Source organism: Cyrtonyx montezumae, unplaced genomic scaffold (assembly GCF_038088225.1).
Source record: "Cyrtonyx montezumae isolate F1298 unplaced genomic scaffold, pur_monq_1.0 scaffold_11, whole genome shotgun sequence".
NCBI lineage: Eukaryota > Metazoa > Chordata > Aves > Galliformes > Odontophoridae > Cyrtonyx > Cyrtonyx montezumae.
Genome location: NW_027071837.1, coordinates 1194082 through 1213279, shown reverse-complemented (window position 1 = coordinate 1213279; position 19198 = coordinate 1194082). Strand labels below are relative to the sequence as shown.

General features: G+C 47.1%; 2 protein-coding genes across 2 annotated transcripts in view; both read left to right on the top strand.

Annotated features, from left to right (window-relative positions):
- LOC136044152 (fibronectin type-III domain-containing protein 3a-like) overlaps positions 1-12900 on the top strand; it is a 30334-nt gene extending 17434 nt beyond the window's left edge. Inside the window, exons 7-26 of the mRNA XM_065729271.1 lie at positions 865-920; positions 2045-2199; positions 2463-2522; positions 3030-3168; positions 4055-4108; positions 4768-4889; positions 4972-5146; positions 5738-5824; positions 6040-6178; positions 6711-6779; positions 7015-7133; positions 7221-7326; positions 7948-8123; positions 8738-8851; positions 9172-9321; positions 9622-9902; positions 10541-10753; positions 11355-11521; positions 11730-11851; positions 12494-12900. Of these exons, the coding sequence (XP_065585343.1) occupies positions 865-920; positions 2045-2199; positions 2463-2522; positions 3030-3168; positions 4055-4108; positions 4768-4889; positions 4972-5146; positions 5738-5824; positions 6040-6178; positions 6711-6779; positions 7015-7133; positions 7221-7326; positions 7948-8123; positions 8738-8851; positions 9172-9321; positions 9622-9902; positions 10541-10753; positions 11355-11521; positions 11730-11851; positions 12494-12808 (2819 nt within the window). The 3' untranslated portion in view covers positions 12809-12900. The remainder of the gene's footprint in view (positions 1-864; positions 921-2044; positions 2200-2462; positions 2523-3029; positions 3169-4054; positions 4109-4767; positions 4890-4971; positions 5147-5737; positions 5825-6039; positions 6179-6710; positions 6780-7014; positions 7134-7220; positions 7327-7947; positions 8124-8737; positions 8852-9171; positions 9322-9621; positions 9903-10540; positions 10754-11354; positions 11522-11729; positions 11852-12493) is intronic.
- Positions 12901-16096: 3196 nt separating this feature from the next.
- TAF9B (TATA-box binding protein associated factor 9b) lies at positions 16097-18856 on the top strand. Its single transcript, XM_065729209.1, has 7 exons — positions 16097-16174; positions 16250-16331; positions 16406-16542; positions 16614-16748; positions 17819-17900; positions 18167-18280; positions 18667-18856. The coding sequence occupies exons 1-7, from the start codon at positions 16124-16126 to the stop codon at positions 18831-18833; spliced, it is 768 nt and encodes a 255-aa protein (XP_065585281.1). The 5' UTR covers positions 16097-16123; the 3' UTR covers positions 18834-18856.
- The last annotated feature ends 342 nt before the right edge of the window (positions 18857-19198 follow it).

The window sequence follows — 19198 nt, the reverse complement described above, 5'->3', positions numbered from 1 at the left end:
TAGGAAAATAACCTGGTGTCAGTGTCCTCTGTGTTGGTCAGGACTGCTGTCTCCGGTGTGCACCTGGTTTCTTTATCAAGGTTCTGTAAATGAGTTGTTGCATTTCTTCAGTGATGTGTGTGTGTATCTTACAGTAAATGATCTTTCTAGGCTGCAAGGTACAGTCCGCATCTGCGTCATCTGTGCTGAGCTCTTTGGTTAGAGAAATAAAACAAATATCTGACTCCGTTTCCGGAGCAATAAACAGAGATGGAAGTTTTTATGCAGCTTGTTTCAGGGACTGGATTGATACTCTATCAGAGGTTTCTCTTAATACAAGCTTACTTTCACAAAATAAACAAGAATTTTTTGAGGGCAGAAGAATATCCAGAGTTGTTTGACGTGGACAGTTTTAAAGACAGGATTCAGTCTGCAGGTGTGGACCTTTGATACCCATAGGTAATGCCAGTGTGCAGTTTTGATGGCTCCTTCCGAGTTATACCCAGAGCAAGTGATGTGCAGTGGAAGTTCAGGGGCCAGCACATACAATAGCAAAGATGAGATCTTACTGTCATTTTTTTAACACCTTTCGTTTTTAGAGGAATGTTTTTGTGTTATCAAAGAAAACCCACTTCTGCTCAGATTAGGAAAATATACCCTTTGTGCAGGATGTGCTAAAGGGGTTTTTGTAACGCTGTTAGTTTTGGATAGTTCGTGTTTCTAACCGTCACGCAGCCAAAACAAACAGGGGAAGCTAACTTAGCACAATAAGTGCTATTGTTAAGCTCTTAATGAAACACACTCCATCTTGTGGTGGCAGTTCTGTAACGGCCTGCTTTTTACTCTGGGGGTTTTGTGTAATCTGTTTTGTATTTGAAATTTCAGAGTCTGACACGGAATCCAAGAAGTATGATACTCACTTGAGCATTAGCAAGCCAGTAGTAAGTATTACCCTTAAAATACCTTTATTTTCTGGGCACGTACTTGATGTTAAATAACACACATCTTTCTCATCGGTCTCCTTTTCTTTTCTTTCATGGTTAATTTTTGTAGTAGAGAAAATGTATTTCAGTTTGCTGGGGTTTTATGTCTGGGAAAGGGCAATGGTGATATAGAAACCTGCTTTTGCTGACACACTTCCCAGCCTGTGAGGCAAGGCTGTGCCCACTGGTGAGGCTGTGGTGTGTGTACGTGAGTGCCTGGAGAGCAGAGAGCCTGCTTAACGTAGTGATGACCTGTTGGCTCTCCTGGCCTCCTTGAGAGAGAAGGATGTAAGGTGCTGGGAATGGAAGTTACAGAAACAGCTCATGTTTTTATGTTAAGAAATGGGAGCAAATATCTGAAGTATTTACAGACTGCTCAAGATACTGGAATCTGGTGACATGAATTTAAATATCTAAAGGCTAAAACTGCACTGATTTGTGATCCCAAGCACGTGTGATGAACTCTTCCCTCGCACTATCAATACATTGAGCATGGATCATGTTTTTTCTGCTCTAGCTGTCCAGCCATTCTTTTCCACAGTTGTTTTTTTCCACTGATGCCTCTGACACCTGTACTTAATGTCATCAGAAGGCTGTGTTGAATTTTGTCAGAGACATTTTGCTTAGACAGAAAGTGTTTAATCTTGAGCAGATAAAATCAGAGGGTCTCTCTGTTGGCCGGGTTATTGGTTGAATGCTAAGATCAGGTGGTGGAGTTACAGTACATTTAGAAAGCGAGGTCATCTGACTGTGCCTAAACACAGATCTGGTGCCAGCGCTGAAGATTCCAGATCTGAAAATTTGCTCCAAATGAGCGATGCAAACAGTGCAGGTGAAACACAGAGCACCTCTTCGTACTCTGAGGTGGTGTCGTGTGCCTATAAGTAAGGGAAATCCTTCAATGTGGTTTTAGAAGTGAAAACAAAATAATGTGAAATTCAGTGACTTGATATTGCCACTACAAAGGTAAAGAATTCCTCCCGAGAGGAACTTCATGGGCAAACTAGCAACACCGTGTTATTGACTAACTTACCTTTTATTACAGAAAGCAAACTTACTTGCATTATTTATGCTTTTAATAGGTTTCTGATATACAAGCAAGATCAGCCGTTCTGTCCTGGAATCTCCCAGTTAGTTCACAGAATGGAGAGAGCCATAGTCATAGTCCAGCAGCATTTACATTTGAAGTAGCAATATCCAACAGTGGTAAAAATGGAAAATTTAAATCTGTCTATGTGTAAGTTTAGTTTCTTCATTTAAGCACAATTCCGATGTTTAAAGCCATTAACGAGCAGCCATCTCTTGATCAGGAGCTGTCTGTTGACTTGCAGACCTACCTACTTCACGTGAAATAAGTTTTAAGTAATTTCAGTATGACTTACGTGGACAATGGAAAACTTGAAAGTTAAATGTGCGCTACTTGGTTTTGCTTTTCAATGAGCTTTTATCCCTGGCAGTGCAAGGAAGAGCTGTAACTTTTCCTCTTCTCCCTTTTTGTAGAGGGGAAGAACTAACAATTACCCTTCCTGATCTCAGACCAGCAACTGATTACCATGCCAGGTACGTTGCAGAAATGGAGCACGTGTTGCTGTTGTTTATATGCTAATTATGAAGTCGTGGTGGCTTCATCAGAAAGGTGTGGCTGCAGGAAACTTGAGGAGTGCTGTGCATAAAGCACCACAGCTGTGGCTGTTACCATGGCTGGTTTCCACATATCTTCTGACTCCCTAAAAATGTCTCCTCACTCTCTCCAGCATTCTGTTATCTTCTCTGTGCTCTTGTTTCTCCGAAGTACAAACGTCGGGTTCCCTTCTGGCAGCTTAGAGTTATTTGGATCCTGGTGTTCCTTGTGTGAACGTCAGTTTCTGAAGCCTGGAGTGAGATCATAAAATGAAGTTTTGTTTCTTCATTCCTGGGCGATGCTTTGGAGCCCGTGATCCACAGTACTGAGAGCGCCCTGCTCCCGTTGCTGTTACCACCACGTGCAATTAAATGCATTTCTCAAGCTGACGAATCTTTCCTTACATTTTGAGGTGCAGTAACGTATCTCATTGTCCTTCTCTTTAGAGTTTCAGCAACCAGCAGTTCCATAAAGGAATCCGTTTCAGAATTAGTGAGTTTCACTACGGAAAGTTGTGAGCCGGATTGTCCAGCTGCACCGAAGCTGATTAACAGAACCAAAAACAGCCTGAGTTTGCAATGGAAGGTAAGCAGAAAGCAGACTGTGCCTTCACACACAGTGTGCTCACGTTAGCTTCGTCCGTAGTTCGGTGTTTGTTGTAGGTGTTGGCTTTCCAGTGGAGGCTGATGGCTGAAATCATGAGTGCTTCTTCCTGTTTCCTTGGCTGCTTGCTTAGTTCTTGCATTCGGCTCTAGAGCTGGAAGCAGCACTCTCTGAAGTATGAACTGGTCGGTAGGAAAGTCCTCCTCTGAAACGGCACTCAAGGAAAGGATATAGAGCACCAATAAATCTAAGTGGGGTTTCTGGATGCTGATGCTTTAATTCCAGAAGTCTGGCAGTTACTTGTACTGCTCGTAGTGAATTTCTCTGTACATTACCTTTTGAATTTCACTTTTGAGTTCATGCAGTGTAATCTGGGAAGATTCTGTCACTGTGTTTTATTGCCATTCTGTGTTTTCCTTACAACTGTGTTTCTACCTAGGAAAAAATGGTTAATAGATGAGTAATATCAGTTAAATTATGTGTATAATCTGCACTTGGGAAGTTCCTAATTTATATTTCCTAGGAAGCACAATTAATTCAAAACATTAGTGTAGCAGTTTGGAGAGCCATCAGGAGCGAGGGTCTGAGCGAGCTGCTGGCCTTCACCCTCTCCTCTCTGGCTCACCTTACAGAATGTGTGTGTCTGTGCCCAGAGCTGCAGGTTATCACGAGTGTTTGTGGAAAAGGAGAGCTGTTCTGTGCTTATTGCAGACTCTCTTTCATCTCATTTTTCATCTAAATATTTTATTCTAAAAGGCAGTTGGAATTTATAAATACATTTGATCATAATGATGTTGTCTTAGTATGCAAAAGATGCAAATGTTCAATGGTTTGATTTTAACTTTCTTCATTGTTTCTTTGTTTTCAGTCTTCAAATGACAATGGTTCCAAAATAACTAATTTTCTTTTAGAATGGGATGAGGTAAGCCCTTTTCTAGTGGAAAAAATACCCCACAACGTAATGACACCTGTAGACCAATTATACTTTAAAAATACTTTTTGCTTTGGTACGTCCACTATTTTTGGTGCTGCTGCCCAGACAGTTTGTAAGCCAGCTAAAAATCTTGAAGGACATTGGTAGTAGTGAAGCCTTGGATTAAACCATCCGTTCAGATCCTCCGAGAGCCATGCAGACATCCTCATGGGGTCCTTGTCAGCCCGAGCAGCATTAATTCCTGGGGTTTTATTTATGGAGTGTTGGGCTTCTCACTCCAGTAGCTGCCAGCAGTACTGCTCCAGTTTGAACTTCTTACAGAAGTACACTGCAAAGTGGTAAAAGCTTCACGTGAGGGCTGTATTTTCAGTTGCAGTCAGTTATTACAACTCCAGCAGCAAAACATCATCACGTCTCAATCAGATGTGGCTGTGGTACCTGCAGAACTCGGGGTTGCTGTCGGGCATGCTCAGCATGGTGCGGGTCACTGTAGCTTTCCACTTTCTTTAGAGTTGCTGTTTTTTAATCTAGTTTTTATTAAACGAGTGCAGTGATGTTTAGAAGTTAGAGGTGAAGAAGATGACCGTAGGAGGGAGTGCAGAGTGGCAGTGCAAGCAGTGCTCAGGGCTGTTCTCACTTTTTTAAAGGGGAAGAACGGACCCTTCAAAGAATGCTACTACGGGCACCTGAAGCAGTATAAGCTCACCAAACTCTCTCCTTCCACAAAATACTCACTTAGACTCGCTGCCAAGAACGATATCGGAATGAGGTAACGAACACGTTATGTTGCCATTGGCTTTCTCATCAGCTACCTGTGCCATCATTAACTTCCCCCAAACCCTTTTTTCCAGTGGGTTCAGTGAGACGGTGACGTACTGCACTGCAGGAGTGGTCCCCCCCGCCCCGCCGCCCCCCGTGCTCGTTGAAGCTGGAGTGACCTGGCTGGCCCTGCAGTGGAGCCCGCCGAGCGGAGTGTCCTCAGAGGACTCCCTCACTTACACTTTAGATGTGGAAGAAGAAGGTTCTGTGAGTGTGCCCTTTCTTTTGCATCTACAGAAGCTCGATACACGCTTGGGCATAAATCACCTTCTCAGCTAGTATTTTACTTCCCAACGAAGTGCTGTGAGAGCAGCAACAACTGGCAAGCACTGCGTGCATTTATGAAAGGAAGGTGAAGTTGCATCTTGAACAGCCACAGCTAAAAACAACCTGTCTGTTAGGAAAATCTACTCCAGCAAGCTTGCTCAGTCATCTTTATCCCAAAAAGAAACAGAGGACAGTCTTCATATTTCCTTATTCCAACTGGAACTGTCTGTGTGTCCTATGAAGTCTGTTGCTCTTAGTTCTGCCTGACAAACAGTGTGTACATGTAGGTGCTAACCAGCATCTCCTGCCATGTACCTGCAAGGTAGCTTTGTGTAACCGGATCCTTGGGACTTGAAACTCTTCTCAGCTTTTTCTTTATCTTGTCTTATAGGGACTCCCTATCCTTTTATTCTTCCCATATTTTATTTTGCAAGGACACTTTATCCTTGTCTGTCCTTCACTGTCCAACCAGTTTTTCATTTTATCATGGAAAATTAGTGACTGCGTTTTGTTCTTATTTCTTCTTCGTAGGGTTATGGTTTCCAGCCACAGTACAACGGAGATGAACTCTCGTGCACTTTAAGAAATCTTAGGAGGAGTACATCCTATAAGTTTAGGGTTTGTACGCTGTTTTGTTACTAATTTAGTTATGATTGTATGCATTTCTGAGCTTTTATCATTTCCTTATAGCTGAAGTATTTTCTGTGCAGACCAGAGAGATTTTCTTGCAGTTGTTGGTTTTGCATGGAAGAGTTTTGTGAATCAGCAGTGTGTTCCCTGCCACTAAATCCACCTTACCAATCACTGATGTGTTCTGTTTGTTCCTGGAACAGCTCTTTGCCTACAACAGCGAAGGAAAAAGCAGTCCAAGTGAGGTGGTGGAACACAGCACCAACCCTGACAAACCCGGGCCACCAAGCAAGCCAACTGTGAAGGGGAAGATCCATTCACACAGTGTGAAGGTTGCATGGGGTAGGTTTGATAGTGCTGTGTTCAAGTTGTCCTCACACACTTGTGTGTGTGCAGTCACTTGCTTGTTACACAGACTAACGTACAGAGACGAGCCTGTAGAGAATGCCTGTTCCTGCAGAGAATGGCTTTGCAGGAGAAATGCATAGTGCTGAAAAAATGCAGTTTGCTCTGTTTTGGGACTGCAGTGTTTCATGTTCTTCATTTAGAAAAGCATCCTGTTCTGTCTGCTGCTGTAAAATAGCCCCAGGTTTCCTGCGATGCGTGAAGAACGTTTGTGCACTCCTGTTACCCCTGAAATTGGCAGTGTTCTCCACACTTCTTCCTCATATAACTGTGATTAATAGTAGTAACAGGCATTGTTCTGGAAAACACACCGTGTCTGTATATGTACACAGTATTCTTTTGTAATTGATTTCTTTACATGAATTAATTCTGCAGCAGATCAAAGTGTTATCTGAAGACAGCTGCTGACAAAATAATGCATCGTCTTTACATCTTCAGTAATTTATGTTAAGGTGATGTTTTCTTTCAGAGCCACCTAAAGACAATGGAGGATCTGATGTTTCTAAGTACTTCTTGGAAATCTCTGAAGCAGTAATTGGTAAGCAGTTGTCATTAAGTACTAATTGAGCCTGTGTGCTGACAGAGCTTGTGAGTCACTGCTGTCGCTGTAGCCATTGCTGTTCTTTGTTCACATGTTTTTGTTGTATCTGTCTAATTCAGCCTTCAGACTGGGTGCTGTGCTTTGATTATCTGCATCATCAATAACTGTACAGGACTTGTCAGGGTTGACTTGCAAAGGATTTGTGGTTTATGGTGTGCTCTTTTTGCCTCAGGGAGTAAATGGGACACCATCTACAGCGGTTCCCAGAGGGAGCACGTGTGTGATCATCTCAAGCCTGGAACTTCATACAGAGTGAGAGTTTACTGTGTCAGCAGAGGTGGGGAGAGCCAGGTGAGAGCAGTTTGCTTCTGAAAGCCATTTCAGCCTGATTCACTGAGGTGTTTGCTTCCACTCTAAAACGATGTGTGTTCCTGCCAGGCTTCTGATGCTCTGACTGTTACGACATCGGCTGTTCCTCCGGGGCCGTGCCCTGCTCCCTGCCTGGCAGGCAAGGCCAGGCCCAAGGAAATCACGTTGCAGTGGGGTAAGCTCCAGTGTTCCCGAGCAGAATATTCTGCTTTTGATGTCAGAATGTCAGAACAAAAACAAAAACTCTGTGGAACGCCTTAAAATAGTTAGATATCTATTTAAATAAAATAAGTATTTTAATATCAAAAGAATGTAAGCAGTATTGCCCGTGTTGTCACCTTGGTTTTAAAAAAAGTAAAGCTTGCAAGCCAGCTGTGACTTGGTGATATCATGTCTGCAGTGATACAGAGAGTTAAATTAGTGTCTTCTGGTGAGGAGAGCTTGCTGGCTGCCTTGTTACTGTTGCATTCATTATTATTAATGCCAAGTTAAGAATCAACGCTCCTTTTATTTATTACTTTTATCTCAGTAAAGGAGATAAGCAAGCAGCAATGAAGATAGGCTGTTTCTTGAAGGACCTTTACGAAAGAGCCTGATAAAGGCTTTCTTAAACTGATACACCAGCTCCTGTTGGGGAAGAAAAACTTGGTGTTGTTCTGCTCAGCTGCATTGAACACCTGCACCCTGATTTGTAGCATGAATCTTGGCTTGTACCTTGAGAAGGCGAAGTGGAAACGAGTGACAAGCAAAAAGGGCTTTGTGAAGTTAACAGGAAAAACCCCTTGTTATTTTGCAGGCCCACCACCTGCAGATGGAGGTTCTGAAATAACAGAATACATTGTAGAGATGGCAAACTCGGAGCAGGAGGAGCGCAGACAGGTGTACCAGGGCCCTGCAGCTGAGTGCACAGTGAGCAGCCTGCTCCCTGGGAGGACGTACTGCTTCTGGCTGCGGGCAGCAAACAGGGTCGGGGTACGTGCACTGCTGACGAGCTCAGCTTTTACACAAAGGATGCTGCTGCTTTCCAGTTCAGAGCCTGATGATACCTTGCAGCTTGTGTTCTGTCATGTTTTCATGAGAAGAGCAGGATTTCTCATATATTAAAGAAGAAAAGATGTAAGCCCTCCATTTCTGGTGGTGAATAATCACTGGGTGTCTGTGCCTTAAGAAATTGCCCTCTGACAGTTATGTGGGCGTTATGGCCTGGTGCTTTGGGAATAGCATTGTGTGGAGAGAGAGTGTTCAAACCATGCCAGGTCTGACCATGGTTAGGGTAAATGTCAGTCGTGTTAAAAACCTTTCTGAAACACTACCTAGCTGCTTCTGGATGTGAGATCCTGACCAAGGGGAAAAGAGTTACACAATTGCAGGGCTGGGAGGTGGTGGGAGGGTTCGGGGTACCCTGTAGGCACAGAGCCAGTCTGTAAGCTGCCTGAGTTTTAAATGGGGCTCTGAAAATGAGTGTGGAAACATTCTATCTGCTTCCTTACTGTTGCAAATAATTTGTTTTCTTCAGCTGATATGCTCGCCCTCAGTTTTTGCTCCACTCTGTTGCTGTATTCATGAAGCCGTATTTCTTTTTGCAGTTGGGCCCTCACTCAGACAAAGCAGAAATCTCTACTGCTCCAGGCCCCCCTGATCAGTGCTGCAAGCCTACGATAACCTGTAAAAATGCAACTTGTGTTGTAGTTTGCTGGGAGGTAGGTGGCAGAGATTTTCAGTAGGACATAAATTGTTTCGTGGCTCCTAGAATCGTGTTAACATACACATGGCACAGAAACAGAAGTGACAAATGTGTGGGTGTAATATCTCAAACATCTCGGTGTAGAGGCATGTGTTACTTTTGTAGATTTGGTGTGCTGTGTTAGTGGTGGTAAAGTGGCAGTGTCCTATCTGAGAAGTAAGATTGTTCTCTCAAACTCAGCTTTTCAACCGCTGTGTTTGTTCCTGTGTCTTTGCTGGGTGCAGTGAGAGACCACATTTGTCTGATGAGCACATATTTGTGTCTTGAAACCTGCAGAGTCCTGCATGCAACGGTGCAGAAATCAGTGAATACAGACTGGAGTGGGGCCAGGTGGAAGGGTCGATGCAGGTCGTTTACACGGGCCCTTGCCAGAGCTATGAAGTGAAGGGTCTCACACCTGCAACCACGTATTACTGTCGTGTACAGGTATGAAAAGCTTTTCTGTGCTAGTAAACAAACGAGCAAGTACATGCAGTGGGAAGAAAACCTTCAGTGACGGATGAATGTGATTATATACTGCCATTGATTAAGGCTTTCCTTCCCCCCAAGTCCCTGCTAACTACCTGTATCTAAAAACAAGATATTGGTCAGGTGCTGCATTAAATGCCAGCTGTTCTGTTTGCAATTTGTTTGGCAAATGTCCCACGCTCTTCCAAGTTGCTTGTGATGGCAGTTGTAAATGTCTGGAGTGTGGATGCAGTGGGCAATACGTGGTGTCCCTTCCAGGCTGGGAATGTCGCCGGGGTTGGGCTGTTTGGAGACACTGCAGCAGTGATGACCCCTGCCTCAGTGCCCGCGGCCGTGTCGGTACTGCAGCTGCTGGAGGAAGACCAGATGGAGATTTCTCTTCCTTTATCAACGTGCCTTGCAATTCAATGGGAAGAGCCATGCTGTCATGGGGCAGAGATCACTGGATATAATATCGAATATGGGGAAAAGCAGCTTGTAACTGTTGGAAGGAATACGAGCCACATTCTGGAGAATCTGCTGCCTGATACTCTGTACAGGTAATCGTTTCTGGCTTTCTTTGAAGCCGTGTCTGTAGAGATTTTTCAGTTGCTAACTTTGAGGGCAGAGTTTTTAAGCTTTATAGTAATGTCATTCAGCTGACAGAATACTTGCCTGGTTCAGTCTGCGACTCTGAGCAAATCCAGTTGTCATAGTCAGACCTCAGGCTGTGATGTTCAGCAGGCAGAGTTAGGGTTGCTGCAGCGAGACAGTCACTGGGTCTCAAGCCAAGGCTTTGCTATGGATGGCTTTCTCAGGAGCAGTGCGTGCGATGGTGGGATCAGTACTTCACCTACTTCCACGCCTTGCAGGTTGGCCCACGGATGAAGTCAGCCTGCAGTGTCAGCAGGCCCTCAGCAGCTGGGCTGAATGAGGCCTTGCAGGGCCTGGGTGCGTGTCCACAGTGCAGAGGGAACCCCAGCAATGCTGAGGAACACTGAAGTTTCATTAGGTTGGAAACAGTGCAACTATTTTGGCTTGTTTTGAAATAGATTATTTTTGGAGTTTATTTCTAACTGCATTTTAATTCCTTTGTCGTTTGTAGTTATATTCTTTACAGATGTGAACTCTTCTCTCATTAGCTAGCATTTTTCAGGGCTCAGTAGTAACCACATAGCTCTTCCTCTCCTGTTTTCAGAGTGAGGATACAGGCCATAAACAGCTTTGGAGTTGGTCCTTTCAGTCATTCCATTAAAGCCAAAACGAAACCACTACCTCCTGACCCTCCTCACCTTGAATGCGTGGTCTTCAGCTACCAGAGCCTTAAACTTAAATGGGGTGAAGGTCCTAGCAGAGCTTTAATTACCAACCCTACACAGTTCAACTTGCAGATGGAGGACAGGTTTGGCAGGTAAGATAACTGGAACATTAAGGATATTCTTGTGGCATCCAGACTTCATGTGGGGTTTATTAAGGCCATTTAATTACTGGCAGCTCTGTTTGCAGCAGTGAGCTGCTTGGGTGTCCCAGGTGTCCCTGCTTCGTTTGCATTTTGGCTTCCCATCTTCCAGCTGTACAAGTGCTGCTAACAGCTGCTGCACTGGTATTTACTTGTAAAAAGTAAATGCTATTTGCTGCTCAGATAATAATCCGTTGCCATCTGACAGTGCTGTCAGTTTGTGTGTTTGCTGGTGATTCTGAGTTGCATGGAGGCACGCAGCTGTTGTTCACTGGCAATTGCAAACAAAGCCAGCACACACAGGGGTCGTTCTCTTGATTGAAACCCAGAGTTTGGCCGTGTGTTTTCCCTGGGGTGCTGCAGCTCAGTGCCCTGCCAGGTTTACCTGGAAGCAGCAGGAATGGCGTGTGCTGCTGAGGAGTGCCCTGGAGGATCTGTGGGTGCACATGTGGTGCTGGGGCACAAGGAGCGTGCTGTCAGTGCTTCTGTGCTAACATTTTACAAATCAGCAGTGGCTGACTGTGACTTGTGTACCTTGTGCTTTTTCTTCCAGGTTTGTTACGGTTTATAGTGGTCCTTGTCACACGTACAAGGTGCAGCGGCTCAGTGAATCCACGACGTACTACTTCAAGATCCAGGCCTATAATGATGCTGGGGAGGGGGAGTTTTCTGATGTTTACGCTTTCACTACAACCAAATCTCCCCCTGCACCTCTGAAAGGTGAGCAGTGCTGCCTTAGGTTGGATGCTAAAAGCCCACTTCCCCCAAAAAATGGAAAACGTACAAACTTAAAGATTATTCTAAGCAAGAAAATGATGAGTACAAATCCCTGTAACTGGTGATTTGGGCTTCTTCCTTCTGACTCAAAGAAGCAGGAGCATTCGTACAGACCCTCTTCTAAACTACCAACAAATTGCTTCTGTTGTAGCACCCAAAGCCAATCAGCTGGAAGAGAACACTTATGAAATCACGTGGGAACCCTTACAGCCGATGAAAGGAGATTCCATTGTTTACATCCTTCAGCTTGCTGCTGGGAGAGAGTTTGATCAGGTACCCCCGTTTCACTGCATGAACTGGAGGCTCTGCTTACTGACGTTTTCCTCTTGAGTGTTCTGTTTTTCTTGGCTCGTTTGGTTGGTTTTCTTTACAAATCTGATAACGTTTTAAGTCATTCCGAAGCGCGTTGCAGTTCCTGCCTCTCTGCTCAGCTCACGTGGGGTGTGCTGCAGGCAGCAGCAGTTCTGTGCCAGTTGTTGCCCTAATGGCATAGGTTCGTAGGTTCATAAGGTTGGAAAGGACCTACAAGATCATCCAGTCCAACCATCCTCCTATCACTATCCCGACCCAACTACTAAATCCAATCCCTTAGCACCTCACCTAAACGCTTCTTGAACAGAAGGGAGCAGCGCAGGGTTTGGCACAGAGGGCTGGGCAGGCTTCTTGGAGTGCTAACGCGGGTTACACAGCTGTATGTTTCCTTCAGCTTGTCATTTTTATCAGCAGGCAAATTCCTGCTGCTCTGCTCTTCTTTTCAAGTAGAAGCACTTACGTAGGAATAATCTGTCAAGCAAACACCGTAACGTTTCAGACGTGTGGCGACGCTTTGCTCGTACTGCAGGAGCAAGTGCTGCAGGGGCAGTGTGTAAGGTGAATCCTGGTTAGAGTGGCTCTCTTTCTTCTCGTGCTCACCAGGTATACAAGGGACCAGAGACTTCCTTCCGTCTCACCAGCCTGCAGACAAACTGTGAATACCGGGTCCGAGTCTGCGCCGGCCGCCAGTCCCAGGACCCTGCAGGATCCCAAGAACTGTATGGACCTTACAGCCCCAGCACAGTGTTCTCATCTCAGAAGCAGGAGCTGGTGCCGCAGCGTGCCGCCGTGGCGGGGCTGGCAGACAGGAAGGAGACGCTGCACGAGGAGCGCTTCATTGCCATCGTTCTGCTCTGCGGGTTCGCAGTGGTCGCTATTTTATTTGCTGTTGTTATTCAGTACTTTGTGATCAAGTAGAAGGGAACCCATTCAGTGCTCAGCTTTTTGTACAGGAGCTATTTTCGGGTATTTATGGTTAGTTGTAATTAAAATCCCAGCTGGAAGTGCGTGGATGCATTCCGGCTCTTGCTGCTGGCTGACAGCGAGGCTGGGTCGGCACATCCTTTCCAAATACTGAACTCAGATTTCTCGTAGAAAGGGTAATCCTTTGTCCTCTGTAATCAGGGTTAGCTGTTAAGAAAACAGCACAAACTGCCTTACCGTGCACACCAGCGCATGTGCACGCTCTCCTCTCCCCAGGTTCACCTCACAGAGGGTGGTGTGATCAGAGTGAGTCCTTTCAAGTCCAGCTAGAGCAGTGCGAGTCCTTCGGCAGCGCTTCGGTAGACGTGACGTACAGCAGCACGAATGCTTCAGCTTAGAGCAGCACTGTATTGCAGAACATTACTAGAGCATACCACATTTAATATACCGTAGAAGGAAAGCAGAATATTGACTTTGACTTTAGTGATATTACTACTTTGCAGTTATTTTTGGTATTTTGGATTCAGTAGTCATCATTTTGAGCGTTCAAGTCGAGGGTGCCAGCGTTGTCAGGGCTGTGGTGTCCGTGGGATGGGGCAGGAGAGGCCCCTCTGCACCACACAGCACAGTGCTTCCTGCTGTTGGCGAGCAGCTGTTGGCCCAATCCACATTTCACTCTCAGTGCCTGAGAGCAAAGTAATTTCCTGTGCTTCGGATGAAATCTTTGCAGCGTTTTCAGAGTAGCACAGGTATTGTCTTTAAGGAGAAAGAGTGCATTTATGATAAATGTTACACTATTTGGCTCAAACTGAGCAAACGTTTTTTGTACTATTGTTAACCTGAAAATAAAACTTGGAACTGCTTTTGGATGCCCTTCTTACGTAACCTGACAGATCAAATTGTACATGAAAGAGCTCTTTTTAGCTAACATTTCTACGAGGTTTGAACCGACCTGCTATCACAGGTAGCAGCTTCACATTCCGTTGTTTCCTGGCTGGGAACGTTCAGCCTGCTCTGAGCTTCTGTTTGTCAGGGGGGATTTTCAGTGGTCACTGTGCACTACATCCGCCCGTTCTCGTTAGTTCTGCTGGTGAATGCCTCCAGATGGGTCTGCCAGCTCTCCTCTCTGAATCAAAGCTTCTGAGAGCTGGAGCTCACAAGTGTAGAAAGCGTTTCAGAATGGGTCTTCCTCACAACATGGGAGCGTGCCACAGAAAGGTCGAGTTGGCGTAGTTACACTATACCCACCAGGAACAGGCACTCGTACGTGGGGTGCTGGGTGTGCTGGTGCTGCAGGCTAAGGATTGCCAGGAAGTAATCACTTTTTAAGGGTCTTTCTCCTCTGGCAGTTGATGAATAATGTTGCGTTATAGTTCGAGGCATTGTGTTGTATTTCAGATGTGGAAAACCTAAATTATGACATAGTATCGCTTAATACTCTTAAAAGTAGATTTATGGTGCAATCTGAAATTAATCTTTTCAAAATGTACTCTTCATTTTGTACTCTATTTATTTTGATTAAAAGTCCTGGAAAAAAAAAATGTATGTTTGAATGTATTGTTCTACTTGTAGCAGAACTTTAAGTTAATCATTTATTATATCATAGAAACCTCTCCCTCCGCTTTTGGAAAGAGTTTTATACAGATAGTAGTGTCTTTAGTTTGCAGAAGAGTTTACAGTCTGTCCCTGTTCCTCTTCATAGTCTACTTTTAGCAAATACGACTGCCTTCAGCAAATCTCTGTTGCCAAAGGGTTATTTCTTTTAACTCTTAGAACGTTTGTAGAGGTAAATTTGCAATACTATTTCCGATGATTTTAAAAGCTAAATTAGGGCTGCAAAGTGAATACTAACAGGTGACGACTCCTCAAAAGCAAAAGTCCTTCTGTCATGGCCATGAAATGCTCACATTTCCAGATGGACCGTGGAGCTGTCAGCTTTTATCCATTCCAGAACACAGACCCTAGTGGCATTAATGTATTAGGTATCTTCATTTCTCTCGTATTGTAATTTTGAGGTATCTCTATGTTAAAGCTGCCATGCATTGTATTACTAAATTGTAACTATCAAATAGATAATATATTTAATACAGCCAATAAATAATACGAATGTATTCAAATTTGACTGCGGGGTTGTTGTGTGTTTGTGGTGGGCTTCACCCCTTCTGTAGCTGAAGAAACGTTTGCTGACCGTCACTGAACTGAACTCGAACAGCTCGTTCTCGAGGAAAAGCCCAAGGACTTCAGTTTGCTCCTTAACGTGTGGCCTTTGTTCTGCCTTCAGGACTCTGCCAGGGGTACAGAGCCTCTGCAGAGGCACTGAGTGCAGAAGAGCAGCTCTGGTCACTGTGGGATGCAGCCAGCAGTGCTCGGGGGTCCTGTGGCAGTCTGGCTTTGCAAGCAAATGTCTTCCCCACAAAGGGAGGAAAACACAAATGGGGAGTCCAGCGAGCAGCGGGTTAACGGCTCGCAGCTCAGCAGCCGCAGTGCTCAGCTCACAGCAGGACGAGTCCTGCCACGCTCCTCGGAAAGTTCCTCCCTAACCCTGGATGGAGTGAGAGGGATGCCCGGTGCAAAAGAAACCTCTTCCGTCCTTTTTGGAACTCTGCTCTTTGCAGCTTTCCTGTCTGAAAGGCTTTCAGAAGCCCAGCGCTTAGCAGAGCCAATTCTCTCCCCATTCCCCGGCCTGTGTCCCGTCCACGGAGGAAAAGCTCCCCTCCTCCTCCGTGCAAAGCCGAGAGGAAAAAGTGGGTTTTGTTTGCTGTCTAAGGTCAGCGTCTGGAATCCATCCTCGTCCCTCCTTGCAGGATGTTTTTGTGTAACGTTCTGTGACTCATGAAAGTCAAATGACTCGGAGCAAACAAAGGTCTCGGCCCGTCCGGCGCTGCCCGCAGCTCCCGCGGTGCGGATCCGGAGCGGCGGAACGGGAACGGGCTGCGATCTCAGACGTCTTTTCCAACCGTAACGGCTCCGCGATGGCGAGAAGCATTCACCGCCGCGATGAGAAGCGGGGGACGCTGCCCCTCCCCCACCGCGCTGTGACAACGGCCGTGGGCATCGGTCCCACGCGCCAAGCGGCGCGGCCGCCGCTGTCGTTTTTCTCCACCGGTACATTTGATACGAAAAACACCGATTCCGCACCGTCACACCGCCCCGTGACAAAGGAAGGAGGGACGCAGCAGCGCGGCCCGCATCGCCCGGCCCCGCGGCCAGGCCGCGTCTCCATGGCAACGCCCGCCTCACTTCCGGCCGCCGTGGCACCGCCCCCCCGGTGACGCAACCGGAAGTGGCCTCCGGGCGGAGGCGGAAGAGATGGAGCCGGCCAAGATGGCGTCTCCGAAAAGCGCTCCCAAAGACGCGCAGGTTCGGAGCGGCGCGGCGGGGCCGGGCCGAGCCGAGCCGAGCTGAGCCGAGCTGAGCTGACGTGTATCCCCGCAGGTGATGGCGCAGATCCTGAAGGACATGGGCATCACGGAGTACGAGCCGCGCGTCATCAACCAGATGCTGGAGTTCGCCTACAGTGAGCGCCGGGCGGCGCGGCGGGGCGGGCCCAGGCCCCGATCCCGCTCTGAGCCGCCGCCGTCCTTCCCCCAGGGTACGTGACCACGATCCTGGAGGACGCGAAGATTTACTCCAGCCACGCCAAGAAGTCCAGCGTGGACGCGGACGATGTGCGCTTGGCGATCCAGTGCCGCACGGATCAGTCCTTCACGTCCCCGCCGCCCCGCGATGTGAGTACGGCCGCGGGGGGGGGGTTGGGGGGGGGGGGAACGGGGGCGGGCGCGTAACGCTGTGCGTTCAGTTCCTGTTGGACATCGCCAGGCAGAAGAACCAGACGCCGCTGCCGCTGATCAAACCGTACTCCGGGCCCAGGCTGCCCCCTGACAGATACTGCCTGACAGCGCCCAACTACCGCCTCAAGTCCCTGCAGAAGAAGGTGAGCGCTGCGCGGGGCGGGGCTGCACGGAGGGCACGCTGCGTGTGCAGGGAGTGCTGCTGAGGGAACCGTGGGTGGGGTGGCTGCAGCATCACTCCCACTGAGAGCTGGGCGTGTTCAGCCTGAGGAGGCCTCACTGCCGCCTTCCAGTGCCGGCAGGGAGCTGATGAACAGGAGGGAGAGTGACTTCCACACGGTCTGATGAAGAGAGGAGAAGGCGGGGGGGGTGGGGATGGCTTTAAACTGAAAGGGGACTGATTTAAGGTCAGAGGTGAGGGGGAAATCTACCCAGAAGGTGTTGAGGTCCTGCACTGCTGCTCAGAGCTGCGGGTGCCCCATCTGTGGAGGTGCCCGAGGCTGTGGGTGGGCCCTGGGCAGACCTTTAACATCCCTTCCCACTCAGGCTGTGATCTGATTCTATGAGTACCAGCCTGTTCATGCTGAAACAAAGTGGTTATTGTCTGCGAGGATTTGTGGGTGTGCTTACTGCTTATTAACTCCAACTACAAAGAGTGTAAAAAAGAGCATCTGTGGGGCTTCGTAGCCTTACAGCAGCATTTACAAGTCACATCAGTCAGCTTGGAAAGGGCAAAAATAAGGTAAGGTGTGTGGTAGCATAGACAGTAAAAGGGAGTTTGAGCTTATGTGTGTTGTCTTAGTTTTTAATCTGTTTTAGAGGGAGAAGATTCACTTTGCTTGCTGACTAGTACTGAATGCCTCTGATTGTGGGTTCTCTTTCCCCATTTCAAAGAAAGAACTGTAAACACTGAGCTGAAGGTTAGCTTCCAGGTATCAGCAAGGGTCGTGACAGTGCTGGATGTGGAGCAGAAGCATTGCTGTTGGTTAGTGTTGTAGGAGCTCACTCGGAGCAGCTCTGCACCAGGCTTTGTCCACGAGCCCTCCAGCTCATGGCATTCACACCACAATCAGTCTGAGAACTGCTGTGGTACAGATCGTGTTCGGATGAAGTCTTGCTGTCTGGGGCCCTGTGGGAGGAGCTGCTTCCTGACTGCATGTGCAGAGCTGTTGATGCTGAGGGTGACGTTACAGTGAGTGCTCCCTCTTGCCAGGTGGCGTCCTCTGCTGGCAGAATCACGGTCCCTCGGCTGAGTGTGGGAGCTGTGAGCAGCAGGCCCAGCACACCCACCTTAGGTAAGCAGCAGCTCATTGAGGGGGGGGGTTCCCGTGGTGATTTGATGAAGGAAAAAAGACCTGAGAAAGGTTTTTAAAGTGCACTTTGGGCGCTGGTAATGTTGGGTGCCACACCAGCTTAACATTTGGCCCCTGAACTGACAGCATCAGAAACAGAAATTCATTATAAAACGATTGCTGTGACCTCTGGTGAGTATGTGTAGCTCCTGTATGGTTGGTGTCAGCGTGCTCTCCTGTAGATTCAGACTGAATTGTCTTGAATTTAGGAACACCTTCAGCACAAACAGTGTCTGTTTCAACAAAAGTGGGCACTCCGGTGTCGCTGACTGGGCAGAGGTTCACGGTGCAGATCCCATCATCTCAGGCAGCAGTCAAGACAGGTAAGAAGCCAGCTGCCACACACCAGCTTCTCCCTTCTGCACCACTTCTCGCTGCTCCTTTTAGCAGAAGGGAAATTCATTCTTAGTAATAATGTGGGAAAGTTACTTCACTTCCAGTTTTAAGTAATAGAAATCTCCTGTTGTCCCCTCCTGTAAGATGAGCACTCCTCTCTTGAGCTATTTCAGTAATTCCTATTCCCCTCTGCATCCTGGGGATGGCAGCCAGAGCACAAAGTGTTTCATAGCTTTCCCTTATCCCTTTGCTGTCCCTTCTTCGTTCCCTTCCAGCTCTGCTCTCTCCCCTTTGCTCCTGACAGCTTCAGTGTGGGAAGGTCATTTTTCACCGTGTTCACTTACTGACTTTTTTCTTCCTTTCATCTTTGCAGCCACCCCAACTACTCCAACAGTTCAGAACGTTCTAATTAACCCCTCGTTAATTGGACCAAAGAACATTCTTATCACTACAAATATGGTGTCATCCCAGAATGCAGCGAACGAATCGAATCCCTTGAAGAGGAAGCACGAGGATGATGATGACTATGATAATTTGTGAAGGTGCCCCACGCCCTCCTGTCCCTCAGTGACCCATTTCAGTCTGAAAGGGTTTTTTTTTTCCCCCACATTGTTCTTTGTGAAGTCCTCTCCCCTGTGTCAGTGCTGTTGGTGTGCAGCAAGAGAGGGTTGAGCTGGGGAAAAAAAACCACAAAGGGATTCCCATTCTCCTCTGATCATCGATGGCTTTGAACCTTCCAGCAGTGGTGACTGTTGTGCAGGAGCACAGCCCTCACCTCCCTTCATGCAGCCGTGGGGGTGAGATGGGCACAGTACTGTGCTGTGCCAGAGCCCACCACGTTTAGAAGGTGGGGTGGTAGAGAAGGCAGCAGCTAATTAAGTTCATATCAAATAATAAAATTGGAG

Bases quoted from the DNA above. Each gene is read 5' to 3' on its own strand.
- TAF9B (XM_065729209.1), top strand. From the start codon at position 16,124: ATGGAGCCGGCCAAGATGGCGTCTCCGAAAAGCGCTCCCAAAGACGCG. The intron at 16,175-16,249 runs GTTCGGAGCGGC...GTATCCCCGCAG, and splicing joins GCGCTCCCAAAGACGCGCAG to GTGATGGCGCAGATCCTGAA. The intron at 16,749-17,818 runs GTGAGCGCTGCG...CCCTCTTGCCAG, and splicing joins TCAAGTCCCTGCAGAAGAAG to GTGGCGTCCTCTGCTGGCAG.